This window comes from Vanessa tameamea, chromosome 14 (genome assembly GCF_037043105.1).
Source record: "Vanessa tameamea isolate UH-Manoa-2023 chromosome 14, ilVanTame1 primary haplotype, whole genome shotgun sequence".
Taxonomy (NCBI): Eukaryota; Metazoa; Arthropoda; class Insecta; order Lepidoptera; family Nymphalidae; genus Vanessa; species Vanessa tameamea.
Window position 1 is genome coordinate 5,568,181 of NC_087322.1, and position 23,177 is coordinate 5,591,357.

A 23,177-nucleotide genomic window follows, 5' to 3' on the forward strand; every position below is an offset into this window, starting at 1 on the left:
TCTATGTATATATTATCAAAACGAAATTTTATTTACATTCACAATGTTTTATTACTATATTACAAAGGTAATCCATTGAGATATTTCAATGGAGAAATATTTGGCTTCAAAAAATTCATTAACAATGAATATTTAATACACATTTTCCATTTTTATCAGTCTAGATGCCTAGTTGTTGCGGTTCCCTAGGTTAACCTATACTGCCTAATTGATAATCCACTTTGCCCTGTGCAAAAGTGTATAAACAAACCCAACACAACAGTTGACAATGTTACAATTCAGAAAGTAAGTAAGGCGGCGCATCATAGATTTACCGTCATGTTGCATTGTCCTCTAATTGTATTATGAAAGCAAACTATAAGAACGTACCTAAAAATAATACCTTCTATGCAATCCTGAAGTCCGTGATATTGGCTACCATAGCAAAATTCAGTCGGGAGGACTTCATTAGAAAAAAATATATTCTATCGACATTTGATATTTCTTGACCTTATCTTATATTTGTCTATTAACGCAACACATACATTAAGATTCAAATAAAAAAACTGTAATTATTATCATAAGTAGATTAAAGACAATTTAAAATTATTAAAAGTGAAACGAGACAATTGTTTTAAGAAAGTGTCGAACGACGTTTAACTTAAAAAGGCAATATATACTTAAGTGTTTGCTTGAAACGGTAGCCCTTACGATCTTACCAAAGGTGCAAATAAATTTGGAAAGAAAGTAACCTTGTCCCGGTAAATATCACAAGGAACCGTTATAACGGATGTAAATTTTTAGGTTCCAAACGGAAAAGTCATAAAAGTACAGAAACCAGGCAACGCATCAACATATTCGACATATATTTTATAGGACCTTATTATGGATTGATTTTTAAAAGTGATAAAAATGTTATTACCTATAAAACGTACCCAATCAAAATTTCACTTCATATAAGGAATGGAGAACAAATTCTATGAAATTTGCTTTAACTTAATCGGTATATGATATATCAATGTAGTCGTTTTCGAAGAAAAGATAAAATACATAAACTTCATGTCTGTGGCGTACATCCAAGTACTAGAAAACTAGAGATAATACAGATTAAATACATCGATACGAGGCAGATTATAATATTTCTTACGAACTTTGCGTTTATTTTCGATTACTCATTGTCCCTCTTTTAGGAGCAAACATTATGATTACAGTCGTTTCACTGCATTACTCAAAATCAATACTCTAAAATTTGTCTCACTAAATAAGCACAAAAAAAAGCTTTGAACACATCGTATTTGTTTAAATATTTCACCAAATTTATTCACTCACACACACAAGGAACTCTACTTAGAAACTTTGATGTTTATAGTGTAATACTTTATAATATACATAGATATTAACATTGTCAACGACACGTGCTTTAATATTTATATTTAACTTATGTATGATTTCTTTTTCTTTAGATTTTCTTGTTCTAGTTTATGATTACCGTTGCATTCTCTGCATATAGTGTGAAGTTTCATAATTTTACTTTTGTCCCTGACCTTTCTCAATGCCCAGCGCAAAACGGCGCTAACTCAAAAATAATTACTCGAATGGAACTGGCACCATACTCCTCCTAAAGCTTAGCACAAACACTCCAAATTTGAAATTTCTTTATTTCTTATAGTAATGTATACCTATTATATTATAATTCAAAAAATTTTGTACTCTATAACGAAATTTCAACGAAATTCTGCCACGTGTGTATTCCACCAACCCGCATTGGAGCAGCGTGGTGGAATATGCTCCTCAAAGGGAGAGGAGACTAGCCCAGCACAAATTTACATTAGAAAGTAGGCAATACCTTTAATTTATTTTTAATCTGAGTGTTTTTAGAAAAAAAAATATCCTTCTGTGTCAGACTATTATGATTTTAAGCCGTTAGTTAGTCAACTAATTTACATTAGCAATTAACAAGCATGTGCTAGCCACTTATTTTGTTTACTCACTATTTTTTTTTGCTAGAATAAGTCATCACGATAAATATTTTTCTCAACTTAAACACTTAATTGACCTGAGCAAAGTAGGCAGTTATAATTATGTACGACACATTTATTTTACTACATATAAAATATATTTATTATAAATTTTCGTTATCATTAAAATAAAAGTAAAGTGTTAATAAAAATGAACTGTATTCATAATAAAAAGTACAAGAATTCTTTTCTGTCGGTAATTTTAAGCGCACCTTGTGATTTACAATCCATTTATTCCCCTCTCATCACATAAATACCACTTCGATACCGAATTTATTATTTTGCCATATATTACTTTGACGGAGATAATTCGAAAACATTAAAATAATAAATAATGTCATTGTTAATGTAGAAGATTAATTTAATTCAATATACATTTTAGGGACCCCACGCACATTCTATCACAAGCTTTATTATATTTAGGTGGAAGTAACCGCGTCGACATTCCGAGATAAGACCACTAACTCAGTAATGTTTCATGAAGATTCCAAAGAGTATATGAATATGGATTATGACAGGCAAATATAATCAGCGTGACGTCATTTCTTTTTTCTTCATGATCGAGTGAAGTATGAAATAAACCCTTCGATCCTTTTGATCCATCGAAATATCATTTTCTCAATCGACTAGACAATAACGTCCCAAAACAAAACAGATATGTACGTATTAAAGTGGAAGCATGGAGGTTATCTATCCTATCAAGCTGTATCATAGTGCGTGTTCGCATGTGGTAGAATTTCATGCTACACAGGTAGATTTTCTCATTATGTTATACCTCAATGCAATCGATAAATTATAAATACAAATTAGAAATTTGAAAAATTATTTCCTCGTTTTAACAGAAATCTTCGATTCAAATTCAAAATCGAAACTTCAATAAAAAATAATTTAATCGAATACAACGAAGACTCAATCGAGTGATTAATCCAAAAAGGAAATATTAAGTGACATCCTTTGTAATCAAGGTATAAGGCAAAAACACTCACAAAGACATAGTAAGTACATACACAGACAAATGATCGCACTTTGAGACAAATAAAAACGTATTCATAAACTAGTGGTCGCCCGCGGCTTCCCCCCCCCCCTTTTTGGGGGTTGGTTGTCATGCGTTAGGAAAAAATGTAGCCTAATGTATGTAAGTTTGCTTCGTACCAAATTTCATTAAATTCGGTTCATTGGTTTGACAAAGAGCGACAGACAGACTTGCTTTCACATTAATAATATTAGTATAGATAGTATAGATTAAACGTCATAATATTTAATTCCAAATATTATACAACTAGGCAAGGACGCATATGGTGAGATATTATTGTAAAAAAATCAACATCAAACGACAATCAATGTCGTCTTAATCGAATTTTGTTCACGGTGGCTAATCTAGAATATTCAATTGCATTGCTAATACTACTTATATAAATTACGATAAATTATATGCATATTTTAATACGTGATCAGGGGTTTTAATTTAATTTATACGAACACAAAATACTTATGAAAATAAGGATCCGATAAATTGATGCTATCAATATCAATTTACATCGTGGAATTATTGTTCAAATCTTACTGTGACTTATTTACATAGTAAGGGATATCAGTTCGCGTTTCTATAGAAATATTGAATAAACGTAAAAAAAACCGCTATACAAAGGCGATGGCTCGATACAATTTTTGATATTGGCTAAATTTGTACTACCTTTTATTTCTATAGTTATGTTTCAATCCCAAATCGCCTGGAAGAAATCGTTATAGCGATAAGAAAACCTTTGCACGCTATTAATTCGCTGAATATCCTGTGCTAAGATGATTATTCGTGTAGTTTTTTTATATGTATAATTTTTGGCATTAGACAGTCAAACCAATTAGCAACGGAAATTAAAGTAACCGTCGTATATAGCACTAAACGGCTGGTCCATTGACTCCATCTGTCTCTAGTCAATAAAAAGGCAGAAGTAAAATGAGACAAAGGAATGTAATTAAAGTGCCAAATAAATCTAAGAATATTTAAAAATAGAAACGTACTCAGTTTGCAACTAAGCTTTATTGCTAATCAAATTTGAATAATAATTAAACATTTATAGTAATTGTTCTTTGGCATATTATAATTAAAAATAAGTAGTCTTTAATAATTTAACAAACACTCGTAAGATCTTATCTTCAATCCCAAAGGGTTCATCGAACTTGTTATAGTGAAGCAATATGTATTCTAAATTTTTTTTTCCCTAGATATTTTTTTTTAAGTTTAGTTTTTGTTCGCGCAATGCTGCCATGTTACGTCTACATGATAATACATAAGCAAGGATAATAATTGATAACTGTTTTTTTTATACTTACAAGTCTGCATCATCTATTTTACATACCTATTCTATAATTTAATAAGAAGTGATTGTTTTAAGTGTTTGCTTCAATTTATTCATATTTGTTGATTTAAACTTTACTATTTAATATGAATTTCCATCAAGAACGAAATAAATATATCATGTTACTGTCATCAATACGTTCCCACGGCCGTAGTTTAGAAACGTTCGAAAGATGAATTTGGATGTCTCGCATGCAAATTTTATAAATGGGCTCATCCTCGATATGGAACCCTGTTTTATTGTCAAGATATAAATCCACTTAAGGGTAAGATAAACATAAAATCGAATTATGTCCTTCATTACAGAGCATTATGAGGCGTTGCTCCAGAGATTTTTGTTTTTTAATGTAACTTGTTAATACGAATCGTTTGGACTTGCTGGTAATAAAGTGGTGCGTGTCTGACTTAACGATATTTATCTTTTTGTTCGTGTTTTTAATTTAAGCCTTCATTTACTTAACATTTTTTTTACCGCAATAATATTAATGGTGCGGAAATGATTAGTTCCTGTCTATTGAATAGTATACATGAATTTTGTTTGAATACATTTCAAATAGTACACGTCACGAACGTTTCGTTTGACAAAAGTTCATCTTAGTCCTACGGGCCATCTTTTATCGCGATTATAAATTGCTAAATGTATTTGCTACATTTATAGTTACACTACAAGAAGAAAAGATAACGATAGATGACACCTACATATATATAAACTACGAACTATGAATGAAAAACGACCGTGACTATTTATACTTAAGTATAAGCATGAGCGCGCAAGCGAAATTCATCACGATAAAACCTTTGATGTGCGAGAGCTTACAGATAGTGAAGTGTTCAGCTTCGCCTGAAGTGCCAATGTCTTGCGACTATTTGGCAACACAAATGCAGCATATCGCTACGTCATCGCGATAAATACGGCCTAGAGATCAGTTATAATTATATCCGATAATCCGCAATGGAACAACGCGATCCTCTAACTTGTATATAAGGAGAGATGCTTAAAAAAGAGTCATCAATAAATTCCTATATATATATGTCTAATTTACGAGCTTAGGATAAAAAAATATAACCAATAAATTTTCTGATTCACTCTACCGCTAACCTTATAAAAGTTGTCACACGGTGTAAGCGAAGTCATAATGTTCTTGAAAATTACTATTTTCCTTGTGTCGCTCGAGTCCCAACGCTATTAATTACAGGATACTGTCCTTAGAAATACCCAAATTTTATTCGGACGAACGTATGAAACATTTAAAATGATTCGAACATTTGATAAAATAAATTTCAAAATGAATTAACATGTATATAAAATACTTTATATTTATATTTTTAAATAATTCACTTAAAAATATATATATTCGCACTTTATAATTTTGACAAATTGATTTAAAGTTATTGGTGTGTATTTAACAAGCGTAGGAAATAAACGTGACCACATTTTATTAAGGCAAGATTATAGTCGGTACGAATTTTGAAAAATTATGATATTTTTAAGTTGATATGCAATCGGTCTGTCGAACAACATTACTTGTATCTTTGACGGTTAAGTGGATATTATTCATATTTTCAACAACTAAATTAATATGCAAATAGAAAATATACTTATAAATACACAAAATTAATAAAAAAATATTGTCGTAAAAGGTACATGTTAAAAAAATAAGCTTTAATTTGTAATTTCATATATACATATATATGAAGTTACAAATTAAGTATGACTATAATTAAATATTATTACTATAGTTCACTATTTACATCTGGTTTGGCACTTTACAAAGAGTGAAAAAAAAAAGTTATAAATAAAAAAAATATTTTCTTAAAAATTTAGTGACTTTTTTTATATCGCGTCTCGTAGGTTTTTTCCTTGAAATGTGATCAAACTTCAAACACTAGTCAGTTCAATGACTACGGTAGGTAATTTACGTAAATTTATCACAAACACTATATCAACAGTTTTTGCTTAAAAATATCGAAAGCAATAAATCAGTATTATTATTGCATATATAAGTGCTTTTTTTCGTTTTGTAATATACTTGTATTGTTCTATTACAACTGCAAAAAACGTACTTAAACAAAAAACACGTTACACAATATCCTTGTCAAATATTTTTACATTGTTCTTCCATTTGCATTACAGAGATACGTACGGATTAAGACGGATAGACGGCTCAAAAGTTTAAAATATAAAATAAACGTATTCGAAAATATTTATCACATTTATTTTTCTCCAAGATGTCTTATGTGATTGATGTCATGCTAGTCTATGTGGATGGCAAAAAGACGGAAGAAAAGTGAAAAAAGAGGAGTAAATTGTGGGGTGAATAAGTGCAAGAATAATTATTGTGTAATTGAATAGATATAAAGATGAGAAGGACTAAAATACGACATAGTGACAAGCAAATATATAAACTAAAAAAAACAACAAAACCTATTAAAGTAATATATCTATTTAAGTGAACTACTTTATTTATAAAATTTTTACTAAACTAAAATAACTAACGTTAAACAAATATATGAAATATTAGATTCTAATCTAATTTGCAATTTTATACATACATATGTACATATTTTTATTGCAAAGAGACCTCTAACCCTTATTAGATTAATTCTCACCACGTTAATTTGGTCACTTGTTAAACAAACTACAAACAACCGTAGGCAACTCCTACAACTTTTATGAATGGCTCTTCAACTGTGCCATCCATTCATAGAATAATAGAGTATGCTTGGCGCTGTATTTAAGAATGGATCTCACATTAAAATTATGAGAGTTAACTTAAACTAAATCAAACATGACTCCGGAACTTAAAACTTAACATGTTGATAAAAAAAAAAAAGGAAATACTTAGAGCAGTATCACACATATACCATAACGAACACTAATTAATCATGAAATATTATCGGTAACAAATGATTCGTATTAATTTTCATTCAAGATTAGGTATTTAAAGTTGACTAAGTGCACCCTAAATTCACATCTCTAATCGGGGACATCAAAGTGAGGTCATTGTGAGCAGAGTATGATGCGCATACGCACGAGGACGTAGGATATTTTTCCTATAAAAATGTACCGCGACCCCTTGTGGTCACAGTTTCGAGCTGAGCGCGGACTCGGAAGGACATCAAGATGAAACTGGTGAGTCCTTGGAGTTTAAATATTTGTGAAGTGAGATATAAAATGTCTATATCATAGTGTAAAAATTTACATTAACTTAAATGTATTTGCAATTAACAACCAAATCATAGTAATATTTAAGAACAAAACGAAGTGAAATCAAATGAATTAATATTTTTTTCCTAATCTGAATAATGTAAAAAAAATGAAGTGATTTGTAAAAAAAACATACAATGCGGATTTTCAAATTATGTTAATGTTGGATAATATTTTTGAATAATTATTATATGTATTTTTATACTACTAAATTCAATGATAAAATATAAAAAATAACTAAAATATTTACATTGTAACATTTTCATTGTTTCATTTTGTCCACAGCTCTTCGCAATAACCGTTATTGTGGCATTTGCTCTAGCAGATGAATTCGAAACAAATCCTCAGTCAATTGAATCAGATCTTCTAGCGTCAGCATCAGTCGAGTCACAAAATTCTCAAGAATTTGTGCAGCCAACTGCTAGTAGATACAGTTATGTCCCACCGACACCTGCTCCACAAAAACCATGGGTTCCTCCAAATAATTACAACCCCGTAAATCCTTCTACTCAACAGAATACCTATTATCCAGTTCAAAATGACCCTCCATCGGCAAATTATAATTACCAACCCGAAAACAATAACCCATACCAAACCGACAGCACAAGTTCGTGGAATAAACCTATACCTAATGCTCCTTCAAACTCATGGAACCAAAACCAACCTCAGAACTCATGGAATAATCAACAAAACACTTGGAACAATCCCCAAAACACAGGCAACCAAAATACATGGAACAAGCCCCAAAACACAGGTAACCAAAACGCAATGAACAACCAGCAGATTACTAATACTCAAAACTCATGGAACAAGCCCCAAAACTCTGGAAGCCAAAACACATGGACCAATCCTCAGAACACAGGGACGCAAAACTCCTGGAATAAACCCCAAAATACAGGAAATAATTGGAATACAGGTAACCAGAACAATTGGAACAACTGGAATCAGAATCCAACCGCTGCGCCCAGCACCACTACTCCGATATCCATTATCAAGAACGAACAGATTTTAGGCGATAATGGAAGCTACAAATACGAGTAAGTAATTAAATTATGATTCCTAGCTTAAGTTGTGTTACCGTTAATATCCGCCAAAATAAAATTAGTAATTGACTGAAACAAATAAGCGATACCTAAATATTTAAATAAAAAGAAAGCTTAGTCACTTTTTAATGCATGTGATAATCAAATTTGTATCGTGTTAAATACCCAATAAATCTCATAGGTTTATCCCTCAGGTTTTTACCTGAACTTCATTTGTTCAAGGTTAACCCACGATAGTCATTTTTTAACGCTTCTTTAACATGCACAAAATCGAGATGGCCTGACCCTCTTTCATGTTAATTTATTGAACGCACATCAAATAAAAAGATAACTCCATCCAAGTTAAATTATCAGAGAATAAGAATTGCATTCAACTGTTCAGTTCGTCCAAAGTCAATGGACTTTATTAAAAAAAAATTGCCAACTTAGAAAAAAGTAATAATTTGATATCAAGGTTAGTTCTAACCAACAAATAAACAAGAAAAATAAAGTAGGCCTGAGGTTGAATTCTTTACTATTAAACATTTACTTAAACTCGAATATGTTGATATAATTTTGTTAATACTATTAAATAAATCAAATGATTAACTGTTAAATAAAAAGAAACAACAAATACACACATAATGAGTTTTGAACTCTATTAATATTTATGGTTTACATTAGCCTATATTTTTAATATAAGCAATTCATTTACAGTGTTCGATTGTTAATTATATATTCTCTAAAAGGATATAATAACGGTATAAACGCTATTGTACAATTTAAGTGTAAATATATATAAAACCTGTTATTTTATTGCTAATAACAGTGTTAACTGTTTTAAGATATCGGTCCTAAAACTTTGCATAATAAGGAACCAACGGCACCAACGTTTGAATTTGGAAACGAACATCAAATTTTGCTCTAACGGAAAAATAATCTTTCGCTACTAAAATATTGATTAATTTCTTACAACGTTTTTACGTATTTATACTATTTTTAGTATAGATTAGGTTAGGCTTTATTTTTGTACAACCAATAGACTAAAAAATCGTTTAGAGGCTCGAGTAATCACATTGTCTAATTACAAAAAATTACATCGAAGAGAATTAACAATTACAAAGAAGAAGAATTTTTTCTATTTGTATATTTATTGTTTAACATTAACAATTATTTTATTTAAATATTATTTAAATTACTATTTTATCTTAAATATTTTCTATAAAAACATAAATTATGGGTAATATTTATTAATTAATAATCTATCTACAAATTACCTGATAACATCAATTATTGATAATATTTTGATTTTTAGATACGAGATCGCAGACGGCACTCATGTCGCTGAAGAGGGCTTTGTTAAAAACCCTAATACCGAACAAGAAACTATTGTGAAGAAAGGTTTCTACTCTTACACTGGTGCCGATGGCAAAATATATTCTGTCACATACTGGGCTGACGAAACTGGTTTCCACGCGGTTGGCGACCACCTTCCCAAGCCCCCTCCAATTCCTCCAGCGATCCAGGCGTAAGTATACAAATTAAATAGAAATGCATAACATATTAAAATCTTTTAGAACAATACAACATATTTATATAGTATACGTACTACGACACCTACGAGGCGTGAGTTATGTGTTCAACATTTTAAAAAAAATTTTGCTTTAGCATCTATTTCATTATCAAATTTTAAATTTTAAAAAACAATGGCAAAAAAAAATGCGATTTATCAAAATTAACAAATGACGGCTTTGGATATCTCCTAACATGGAGCATATCGAGCGTTATACATCCTAATGGATAAATAAATCAAATAAAACTCAATAGATCAAAGCATAAATTTTGTCACGACATATGAAAGTAGAAAAAAATATGTAAATATCTATTAATGATATTATTATCACATTTCCGCAATAAAGATATATTCTCTTTTAAAAGATATCACATTTGCATTAACATGGGTGTAATGACTTCTATATATTTACATTATTCATGAACGAATGAAAAATCATTCTAAATACTCATCATGATTGCATAAAAATGTTATTGTTGTTTTATACAGAAAATAATATATTAGCAAGTAATTATACGATTTTAAGTTTATTCTCATCTGATATGTGTTATGTTAACAAAAAATATTTGTATAATTTTATAGATCGATCGATCAGAACGCAAAGGAGGAAGCAGCCAAAGCTGAAGCTGAGAAAAATAAACCCCAACAGCCACAAGGTTATCCCCAGGGACAGGAGCCCCCAAAACCAATAGTTCCCCTGCAACCAGTCCAGACTCCCATTCAAACTCAATACCCCCAGCAAATCTACTACCCTCACGGGCAACAGCAACAAACTTACTACCCCCAACAACAAACATACTACCCTTCTCAGTCTTACGGCAAGTAAGGTCACTTCACGTCATTAGTTCCTTACAATTCATGGGACAAAATGATCTATAAATTATCTTATATCAAGAATTAGAAAAGTTTTTATGTGATAGCTACTAACATTCGACAAGTTACCTCAACATAAAATAAATATCAACTATCTTGGTCACGACATTCTTTGTGAACTTGATAGCTGTAAGTGTTTCTAAACAGTTTGTGATAAACTCGAGAAACCAGTGTGATATGATGTACTCGTAATTATTTTAAATAAACTTATAGCAATAAAATTTGTTTTTCTACATACCACATATACTTCGATATAGTTAAGAGCATTTTACCTGAAACAAAGATAATTTATCATTAAAACAAAAAAAATAATCCTTTCAATTTTTCTACATATTTAATTTAAAAAAATATATCTTTATATGAATCGTTCTTTTTTCGTACCCTTTGATACAAACAATAAATAAAACCAGTTTTAACGGCCAATGACACTGGCTACAACAAAAATTGCATCACTTTGATAAAATTCACATAAGAGTAATCATGAAGAATACGCAATTTATGAAGTTATCGCCCAGACACAAATAAAAGCCAATTATGTCATACTCTTTAAGTTATTAAAGGGAAAGATTGTGAAACGAGAGAAATATTTTATCAAATGTATTCGATTTTTATAATTATATTATTACAAAAATAAATATTATTATTGCATTTAACATTGTATAATCCTCTTAATACTATCTTAATAGACAAGAGAAACCCAGAATGCAACTGAGCGATATTTTCACGAATGCTTGGACACAATGTTGCGTGTGTATAAATGTATGCGGAATTCATTTTCATTACCAGTCTATTTTCTATTTGTGTTAAGACTTGACGTTAATTTTATTTGTGATAAATTGATAACAGCTTCTAATAAAATGAAGCTGGTGAGTGAAAGTGCTATTGTGCTTTGATTTTGGATTTTTGGTTTCGAAATTTGTAAGTCTTAAGTAACATTAAAATATTGTTTCAGATATCACTCATTACTTTACTAACGTTAGTACGCAGTCAAAATATTCAACGAGAACAATATTCATTTTCATCTAAGTATCAAACACCCAGTTCAGAATTATTTTCTTCAGATAGTTCAATTTATTTGTCTCCAGAATCACACACACCAATACCTTATTATGCCTTGAATAATATTAATAAATTACCATTTCAATTTTTGCCGCCGACTGGAACGAAAGGACCATCTATATTCTCTACCCCATTTTCTATGGTATTGTCTTCCACCTCAAAATCTAATTACGAAGATGATGATAATGAAAGCGATCAAGATAACACAAGTAATCGTCGAATGTTAACATTCAAACCTAACTTCAATCACACATCTGCAGTAAAGCAAATATTCGATAGGAGTGAGGCTAATACAAATTCAAGAAATACAAACTTCCGGACACCATTTGAAAAAGTTGATATAAAACAATCAAACTACAGAAGTGGTACTAATAGTCCGATTCAAAATCCAGCTGCTCGTAGAATGATTATAACTAGCGAGATTCAAAGAACAGAAGCTGGAACCGATCAAATTAAAGCTCCTTCTTACCAAAATTCTCAATATATTCAGGCACCGGGAGGTTTGATATCATCAACAACTGAGCCTTCCATACCTATACTTCGCTTATCTAATGAAATGGACTTAGATGGAAGTTTCAGCTACGAGTAAGTATATTGTAATAATCTTAGATTCCTTTTAATTTCGCTATGTCACATGACTGCAGCAGTTTTGTAATTCCAGAGCTTTAGGGGCAGATCAAACCCATTATGTTCAACACAGTCGCATGGAGAATATGGGCACGGACAAAGAAGAACAAGTAGTTGAAGGCTCGTATTCTTACGTCGGCGATGACGGACGCACATATACAGTTCACTATGTCGCCGATTCTAATGGATACCGAGCAACTGGTGATCACTTGCCTGTACCGCCACCGGTACCAGAAATCATACAAAGGTAACTTAAATATAATTTTTAGTTTGTAATACTTAGAAATTCATATGCTTAATACAACTTCTGTAATAGGGCTGTTCAGTATAACTTGGCTGAAGAAGCAAAAAAACCCCCACATCTGAAATCAACGTGGGAAAATGAAGATAATGAATACGAACATCGAGAAGAATCTAAACATAGAATATTTAGTATTCCTCCACCACGTAACTTATTTACGGGCAAAACTCCCGAAGCCTTTTCATTTGGTTTTTCTCAAGGCATGAACTCACAAAATAATTTTGTCACTGCACCTAGTTATCAGGTTCCAACAAAGTCAAATTTCGAAATAATCATGGATCAATCTAAGCCGAAACTTAATGTAACACCGATTTCACCACAAATTACTTTTTTGGCATCGCAAGGAGCCCATAATCCCTCACTACAGCCTCAGCCTTCTCAAACGAAAACAATGAATAATGAGAAATCATCGCTACCATTACTGATGAATTATGAAGCAGACATTAAGGAACCTGAACAAGATGCAAACAAAGGATTGTGGAGATGGCAATATGGCCTAAATTCAAATGCAAATCAAGACTCAAATAAAAAGTCTATATCTCGTTCGTCGAGTGAAGGAGACGACATAGTTATTAACTTTAGTGATATGACACCGGATCAGTATACGAGAATGATACAGTCCCAAGTAATAGGGCGAAATAATGACGAATCTAACAAATTTGAAACAGCTACTGAAAAAGAATCATCTACACCTTTTTATCAAAACATTGAAACATATAGTACTGCCAACAACAAATCACAAACGTATAGCGCAACTGATAAATATGAAATATTCACCTCTACTCAAAATTATGACTTATATTCAAAACAAAGTGATAGCCCCAAATATACAGATTCATACTCTAAAATAGTAAGCAGGAATAATTTTATCCCACAAAATCAAATGGCAACACAATCATATAACATAGAAGTTACAAAACATGAACCAACTCAAATAAATGCAGTTAACGACAATGCAACTGAAAATATAAATTCTGCTTATAAGATGGATTTTATAAATAATCAATATTTTTCGGCCGATAATATTCAACAAGAAACGTCATCTGTAAATCCGTTCATTCATAACTTTAACAATATTAATCAGCTCGATTTAAAACATGAGAAGGATAGTTTTAAGCCGATTGTATATAAAAAGGATAAGGAGTATTTTAAATATGATACTACAAGTACAGAACCTCCAATGGAAGAAATTATTAAGAATAATATATTTTTAAGAACTTTGTTTAAATCTAATAATAACGAAGAAAAACCTAAACAGAATAATGATAATAAAAACAACCAAGCAAATGTTACTACAGAACTAAAAACTGAAAAAACTCCTAAGTATATTTCATTTCAAGAGAGACCCCAAAACGAAATTAAAATGATGCAATCAAAACCTTTTGATATGAGCGATGTTCTCAATTACGTCGCCATGAAAAATCATTTTGAATCGATCAAAACAAAACCCAAAAGTAAACCTACAAATAGTTTTAATCAAAATTCAAACCTGAAAGAGGCATCCGTACATTATATACCAATTAAAGAAAATAATATAGAGCGCGAGAATAACAGACTAGAACAGGAAAGCGATTATCGAGTTTTGAATCACCAACAGCAACAAGAGCTACACGGACTAATTAAAAATTACAAAGTGCTCCAACGTCATAAAAACATGGGACAAAAAAGTCAACCTATGTCGGAACCTCAACGACACATTAAAGCATTTCACACACAAAGTTTACCGCCTTTAGGACGGGCTGGACCTTCAATGAAGAGTTACTTACCACCAACTTATTTATAAATGACAAATCCACTGTGATTCATCAAAATCAATTGTAAATATTTTTCGAAATGCATTTATTAAGATAAGAAATAAAATATAAAATTAAGACTGCTTTTAGAATTAATATTTTTTATTAAGTTACTTTCAATTAATATTTCTTTTTGATAATGTATTTTTTTAGTATTTATATTACTAATATAAATATACTTTGAACAGTTTTAAGGCTTTAAACAGTTGAATCATTAAGATTGTCATTCAAAATATTGCAAAAAATCGACTGTAGACAGGATGAGGCTGTCTGACATCACAGAGGAAATGGGGGTTTTGTGAAAAGCCAGCGGAACTTAAATAAAATCTTTAAAACACCCATCATTGTCAACGCGATCCAATTATTTTTCATATTAACGCCATCCTTATTATTAAATATACCACACGCTTTTCAAAGTGTGAATGGATTTTGTATGTTTATAAATATATCGTGTTCCACAACTCAACCATTAGAACTGGAAACAATGAGCTTTATTAATAAAATACAACTTTTAAAGTCTGTTTGTATTTTTACTATGTTCATTTAGCTAAATAAATTAATGTTCTGAATTTGATTACGTATTTGTATGAAAAAAAAACGTACAAAACAAATTAATTTGGTTTTATTGTTTTTGTTCTTGTTTATGAACAATCATTCTATTTTATCTATTTGTATCGAAGTTATTTCATTGAAACGGAACTCGAATGAGAAATGTTACAGCGAGACTTTCTCGATAAAATCTCGCTATCTTAATAATTGAAAGCGTGACAAGTGAAAAAGAAAGAGACGCTACAATATTTCTTTTAATAAGGCACTTATTCATTTGTGATGACTTGTTTTATACGCTATATAATATATAGTGGAGTTCTGATCGGAAGTACATATATAGCGGTCTGAATATAATCATACATACTTCATAATACAACAATAGTTTTTTTTTTTTTAAATTAAGTCAATTTAAATTTGCCTTAAATAATTTTATCTTAAATAGCAGTTTGAGAAATAAATTTATTTTCAATTAACTTTTTATTTTTAATAATAATTTAAAAAAAGTATTAAACTGATGTGAAGCAACACATCTTGCAATTATTAGATTAGAAAAAAAAATTATACTAAAAAAGAATAAAGCAGTTGTAATTAAAACTTCACATCCACTGGATACTGTAAATTTTAGAATTATTTTTATTACTTTTGCAGTTGGCAGAGTAATAAAAATAATTCTAAAATTTACAGTATCCAGTGAATGTGAACAACATATTAACAAGAAAATTTAATTTAACAATTAAGATAAAAGAAATGAGGCGTGCGTTAAGTTAATATTATACTTAGTGCAGTATAGATATTTCGTTTAGTTCAATAATAGTTATAGTATTATACGTTGGGCTAAGGTCTATGGTCTACATTAATGATGAAGGATTGGAGCTTATTGCACCTTGCTCCAATGCGGATTAGTGAATACTTTTAGTTAACACCTTCATCTTTCCTCACGACGTTTTCTTTCATGGCCATGCACAAGATGAATAATAAACACAAATTAGGCGTATGAGAATTATTTATTTATTTATTTATTTGTAAGTAAGAGAAACAAACAGCATATTTTATATTACATAAAACTTATAAACCTTAAATAACACATATGCCAATACAGTTTCCACAAATAATTAATCTGGAAGTGAACATATATATAAAAGAAAAAAAACAGTAAAAATAAATGTATGATAATTAAAAAAAAAAAACTAACAATTGTAAAAATGTATATAAACCAAACTTATATCATGTGAAATATGAAAAAGGAAAAAAAAACGTTAATAACAAATCTTAATCTAATTATTTTTAAGTATCGAGTTAAACTTACTGAGACCACTACTGAACAAGTCTATGTGGTTATATTTATCGTTATAGTTGCTACACGATCTTACTATAAAACTATTTTTGTAATAATTTGTTTTATGATTTGGAGTTGCAAAAGTGGCTTTATACCGAGCACTTAAGCGAGGACAGTTAAATAATATTTTGTTTAGGAGATAAGGCGAGTCTATAAGGCTGTTAATAATTTTGAATAGAAACAATTGGTCTCTATGTTCTCGTCTAGTTTTCAAGGACAGTAGAGTAGGCAAATCGTGACCAAATTTATATTTTAATTTTTTAAGAAATTTATTTTGAATTGTTTCGATTGCTTGAATATACTTAGCATAACATGGATTCCATACAGTCGATGCATATTCCAAGTGTGACCGAACGTAAGCATTATAAAGTATAATGTGTGTATTAGGGTTCCTAAAGTCAGTACCTTGCCTTGAGATGAAGCCCAACATTTGGTAAGATTTTAAAGTATTTTTTTCAATATGCTTATCGAACACGAGTTGGCTATCAAGGTGTACACCAAGATCCCGTACCTCAGTAACCCTTCGCAATTTAACACCAAACATTGAATAACTGAAAGAATGTTGTTTCATTTTTTTTCTTGAAAATGTTATAATACAACATTTAGCCAAATTTAGTTGTAAACCATTAGATTTGCAGTACTGTCCTAACCTATTTAGATCATTTTGGAGTTCGATACAATCCTGGTTATCTCTTATAACTTTGAAAATTTTTGTATCATCGGCATAGAGTAAAAACTGTGAGTTTAAGAAGCAGCATGTTAAGTCATTGATAAAGACGTTAAATAATAAGGGACCAAGGTGGGAGCCCTGAGGCACACCGGATGTTATTGGTACAAAAGTAGAAGTAAACCCTTTAACTGCGACAGCTTGAGTACGATCACGAAGGTAGGATGTCAACCATCGCAGAAGATCGCCGTGTACACCGATGTTTTCTAGTTTTTTTTGCAACAGATTATGAGAAATTTTATCAAAAGCTTTCGAATAATCGGTGTACACGGCATCCACCTGGTGACCATCTTCCATAGCTTTCAATACTATATCAAGAAATTCGCAAAGATTTGACTCAGTTGAGCGTTTATTGATGAATCCATGTTGATTTGGTATAAGTAAAGGCCTTAATAACGGAAACAAGGTATCAAAAATAATTTTTTCAAACGTCTTAGGAATCACAGACAATTTTGAAATGCCACGGTAGTTTTTAACATTATTTTTATCGCCTTGTTTAAAAATAGGTGTGATTAAAGATTTCTTCCACTCCTGTGGCATACAACCCGTGTTCAAGGACCTTGTAAAGAGAATAGTTAAAGGAGTGCAAAGTGCCTTGCTGCAATTTTTTAGAAAAATAGGATGTAGGCCGTCTGGGCCGCTACCCTTAGATATATTCAGCTTTGAAAGATAATTCTCTATTTTGTTATTAGTAATCTCAATTGAATTTATATGTCGTTTTTGGAACCCACAATTTATAGTTACAGTTTATGTATTCTCACAACTGGTCCATCTCGGCTTATAATTTAAAAAAAAAACATAAGGGTAACATCTTCATTTAAACGTGTGACGATGGTACTGGGACTGGGAGCGAGTTATTATTATAATATTACAAATAGAATCATAAACTAAATTATGGATAAAATCCAACAACAATTAATAAACTAAATCTTATAACAAAACAAAAGGCAATACTTCAATGTTACATATCCATAGAACAAAAAAAGAATAAATGATTACATCAAAAAAAATCGCTCAAGCAAAAACTTTTGACAGATCTAATTAAGTTAAGTCCAAACAAAAATTGACTCTATATCTAAGTAACTTAAAGTTTAGTATCATTTGAAGATTAATTTATAAATTGAGACATTCCCATTTAAAGATATAGTTAAATAGCTTATTAACAGATAATTAGTTATTAGTATCTACTTAATAAAAATAAAAATACATAAATAAGTTTTTATATAACAAATTAAAAATAATCACATATTAATTAATACCTATGGAAATACATCGGCATAAGTAACCCAAGCTTGTATAAAGTATAAGTGTATACTCTATTCAAAGAGTAAAATAAAATATTTCTGTACATACAAAATTGATAAAAGATTTATTCATAGACTCAGTGATGTATAAAATAGAATGCTTATTGACTTCTGAACTAATACAAAACAAATTGCAACTAAAACAAGTTGTTGAAATAAATTTATAGAAATTAATCTTTTACACACACATACATTCAAACTATACTAACTTTCGAATAAATATATTTGCAAATATGATTTTATCATAAACTAAATATAATTTTATTCAATATTTGGAAATAAATATAAGTATGCCTATTCATAAATTTTATATAGTTACAATCACAATACACTGGTCTGATTGCGTCGCGACGCTAGTCTACACAATTTGCTTGTACAAACATCATTTCATTTGTATAGGATTTCCTTTAATCATGAACATAAATCTACACATATAAATAAAATACGTGTTTGTCTGGATATAATATTAATGAAGATCTAATTTGTGATACAGATTACAAAAACTGTTTCTATAATTACGAGTATGGATTTAAAAAAAAAACTGATCCAAATACATTTTATCTTATTAAAAAAATTAAATCATTCACAAGCAATCCAAATGTAACCGTATATTTTAACAGAATCCCTTTTATGTTCTCATTCTTTCAAAACAAACACATAACCACAAACTGAGTTACACTTTGTCGCTTTGATATAAACAAGTTCCAACAACCGATCGATCCCGCTGAATACAAACCACATTGAAAACAACATCAAAGTGGAAACACAAATACGAAGGAAAATATGTAAATTTTAATGCAACCGATGGCAAGATCAAAGTCAATGCACGGCAGCCGGCTGATTTTTGGTTTGCTCTTTTATTTTTCTTACCCCAGAACGATTGTGGCCGATCCCTTGCATATTTCTGTGTCTGGCTTAAAATAAAACTTCAGACTGTAATTTACACGCGAACTAAAGCCGATACTTTAGTGTTAATAAAGTTTAATTTTCATTGGTCTTGGGCGTTTTTAAAAATTTGTATATTGTTTCAAAGCTCGTATAACTTTCTATTTATAAAATAAAATTAAGCATTATGATAATTATTAGTTCACAGTATTTAAATATTCAATAATTTATATATAATTGATCACATGGCATAAAGAAGAAAAGAAACGAAACAAGGATAACATTAGAAAAATGTGCGTGTGCTCACGTACTACACTTGCTTATATACGTAATTGAAGTGTTCTTAGTCTTCAGCGTCATTAAAATATAATATAATTGCAAATAATTAATAACAATTAAATAATAATAATCTGCTTAATAATGAAAAAAATATTATTATCATGATAAATGTAATTTCTTCTTCTTCGCCACTATTATAACTCTCACAAATTTAAACATTCTCAATTTAAATTTTAATAAAATAAACATTGCAATAAAAAACCTGCTACACACACACAAAATATGATACACATATATTATATAAATATAAACATGAATAGTTAATGAAAATACACAAACAACCTATGAGGACAAGATAGTGTTACCAGCCTATTATCTTCGAAATTATTAATAAACAACGTAATTATTTCAATATATTACAGGCTATTCAATGGTTTGGAATGTTTATTAAATACGGTATAGAAGCTCATAATGGCTCAAATGATCAAACTTAGGCTATTAATGATGTGATTATGATTGTCAGACAACAAAGTGTAATGCTGTTTCTTGTCGAGAATCTTATATTATATACAGATCCAAAATGATAATATAATATTTATATTCATTGGAATTGTATGTGGTATTTCATCAATAATCGATATACATTAGGAGGGAATTGAGTGTGTGGAATGGGTGCAATTAAGATGCTACCGCAAGGTTAACCACCAGTTCGTCACGGTAGCATACGAAAGAGACGAAGAGGGTACCGCTGGTTTTTTAGTGGTTATTCCGGTATACTATATTCTTCACTCATATGGGGGAAAGTCGTATGGCATTTTTCCAGCGAGAAAGGAAAAGAAAAGCAGGTTAACTACCAGCTATAGGTACAGGAAAAGGGTCTTACGATCTATATTTCATAGATATTTCAATGGTTAGGTTAGGTTACAAAAAATTGAAATAATCGCACGGTCAGCAAAAATAAATTCTATTTTCACGAAACATTTTTGTAATGTTTCGATTCTATTTTTACAACAAAAACACCGCGATAATACATTTTATTTAATATAGTAAATGAATGAATGAGTTAAATAGCTTTTGCTTGCCGAATATAAGAGTGTTGAGTGTTTAATTTGGCTTTGTGCGAGCTGCCAAACAGCAATACTTAGTATGTTATGTTCTGGTTTGAGGGGTAAGTGAGACAGTAAAAATACTGGCACAAGCGATATAAGATCTTAGCTAAGATTGGTCAATATGCCATATAGCACCAATGCCTATGGACGATGCTGACCACTAAATGTTGTATCATTATATTCTGACCACTGACCTATATTAAAATGAAACAAAGGTTGTAATAATTTTATTCTGAAATTTGTATCGTTTGTAAACATAAATAAAAAGTTTACAATCTATACATATATAAAATTGAAGTGTCTGTTTACAAACAGACACTCCAATTAATATATAATATTATGAAAATAAGCTTTTTACTTACACGGTACATATACCAAAATAACATTTTATTCAATTTTTGTCTGTTTGTTCCGGCTAATCTCTGGAACGGCTGGACTGGGATATTTACTGGCAGATGTAATAAAGAGTAACTTAGGCTACAACATTAACTTTTTTGTTAAATTCAAACGCGCACGAAGTCGCGGGCGCAAGGTATATAAATGTTGACACGAGAAATGTAAGCCTGCACAGTCGAGTCGAAATTCCGTGACATTCACCCCATTTTCATTTATCTTAGCGAGATTTACTGAAACTATTTGTTCCAAACTTTACCAATACCGTAGAAAGCAATTTACAAGCATTTATTAAACGTATTTCATACAAAGTTTGTAGGAACATAATATTTTGTTTTGTATTTATACATAAACCGCCTTACTAACCATAGGAAGAGCGTAAGTACATAAAATACTATTCTTATTAACTACACAACAAAATAATTTCAAATATGATTATTGATTAAAATAATACTTAATTCTATCGTAGTATGAATACGTATTTATATGTATTTTCGTATTAGTTTGGGCGCAAAAAATGCTTTATATTTTTGCGCTTTCTAATTTCATTTATATTCCATACTTATAGATTAACTGTTGCAAAATGTTAATTAAATTGAATTGGTAATTCATAAGATTAGAGTGTTTTACCATACAAACTCTTCAGACTCATAATATATAGATATTTAATAAACATGATTTAACAATAGGTAAATTTATTTCGAATTTTAATTTATTTAATCATCATACAAGCCGGAATTTTTAAAGAAAGAGGCTTTCAATTCGACCGTTTTGGTGTGTACGTTTCTATATGATTTTGTCGAGTTTTATATTCGATCGTCATTAACTGAATTTAATTTAAAAAAACATCGAACGTAAGAGTGAAATTACGATGGACAAATAATATATTTGTTACTTTTTGCCGGTTCTCGCTTCGGAACTCAGTATCTTCGACTATTGTGAATTATTTTTAAATATTCAACAAAGTTTTATGTTTGACTGCCTCGTTGGTCTTATATTGTGGCTTTCCGGCTGTCGGCTTTGCACACGTTGTTCACAATAATATATCCTGCGTAGTTGGCTGGTATTCCTTGAGATTGGGTGCCTTAGCCGAAGTCGTTCAGGGTGACATTATTATCATCATTGTAGGTTGGTGTTATAAGATAACTTAACTAAATAAAGAGAAAAATCAAGAGAGCTTGTGTGTTGTGTGTTTATTCTTTTTATTATTCGATATATTCGCCGATTGTAAATCGATTTTACTTAATATATTTTTATGGAGTAAATTTTAAAATTTCCTTTGAAAATTAGGAGATAAAACTCCACCATTAAATGGTAAAAAGTATGTTTCTCTAAACGTCGCTCAAGTAAACAGTGCAGGGAATAACTAACCTTATTTATATAAAAAACATATTACTTATATACCACTAAAAGTAAAATACTGAAATAAGTGTGCATGCAATGCATGCAAATGTATGTTGGTTTTTATATTTTTATGCGTAAACAAAATAATTCCGAGTATTACATCACAATATAAAAAGTAATGTTCTAAAGGTCCATTAGCCGCGCTACATTCTTGGAATAAAATTTGAAAAAAATTGAAAAAAAAAAGGCACTCATTTGATAAATATATATAAATATAGCTATTGTACCGATGTTAATCCAGCCCGACTCCATACAAGTAATATACATACAAAGTCCCTCCCACTGGGAAGTGAAGTTGAAATTTCCAAAAATCCTTTGTCGTTGAGCATCTACTTCGGGAAAGGAGTAACTTAACTAAATAACAAGTTTCTCTGAGATATAG

At 30.3% G+C, this 23,177-nt stretch overlaps 2 protein-coding genes across 2 annotated transcripts; both read left to right on the forward strand.

Annotated features, from left to right (window-relative positions):
- Positions 1–7,353: 7,353 nt before the first annotated feature.
- Positions 7,354–11,250, forward strand: LOC113398526 (GATA zinc finger domain-containing protein 14-like). The gene is made up of 4 exons (XM_026637297.2): positions 7,354–7,486; positions 7,847–8,598; positions 9,899–10,111; positions 10,739–11,250. The coding sequence occupies exons 1-4, from the start codon at positions 7,478–7,480 to the stop codon at positions 10,980–10,982; spliced, it is 1,218 nt and encodes a 405-aa protein (XP_026493082.1). The 5' UTR covers positions 7,354–7,477; the 3' UTR covers positions 10,983–11,250.
- A 404-nt stretch (positions 11,251–11,654) lies between these two features.
- LOC113398525 (uncharacterized) lies at positions 11,655–14,888 on the forward strand. Its single transcript, XM_026637295.2, has 4 exons — positions 11,655–11,895; positions 11,982–12,673; positions 12,750–12,962; positions 13,032–14,888. The coding sequence occupies exons 1-4, from the start codon at positions 11,770–11,772 to the stop codon at positions 14,797–14,799; spliced, it is 2,799 nt and encodes a 932-aa protein (XP_026493080.2). The 5' UTR covers positions 11,655–11,769; the 3' UTR covers positions 14,800–14,888.
- The last annotated feature ends 8,289 nt before the right edge of the window (positions 14,889–23,177 follow it).

Coding starts and splice junctions, on each gene's coding strand:
- LOC113398526 (XM_026637297.2), top strand. Junction 8,599..9,898: donor AATGGAAGCTACAAATACGA/GTAAGTAATTAA, acceptor TTTGATTTTTAG/ATACGAGATCGCAGACGGCA. Junction 10,112..10,738: donor ATTCCTCCAGCGATCCAGGC/GTAAGTATACAA, acceptor ATAATTTTATAG/ATCGATCGATCAGAACGCAA.
- LOC113398525 (XM_026637295.2), top strand. CDS start 11,770: ATGTTGCGTGTGTATAAATGTATGCGGAATTCATTTTCATTACCAGTC. Junction 11,896..11,981: donor CTTCTAATAAAATGAAGCTG/GTGAGTGAAAGT, acceptor ATATTGTTTCAG/ATATCACTCATTACTTTACT. Junction 12,963..13,031: donor GTACCAGAAATCATACAAAG/GTAACTTAAATA, acceptor CTTCTGTAATAG/GGCTGTTCAGTATAACTTGG.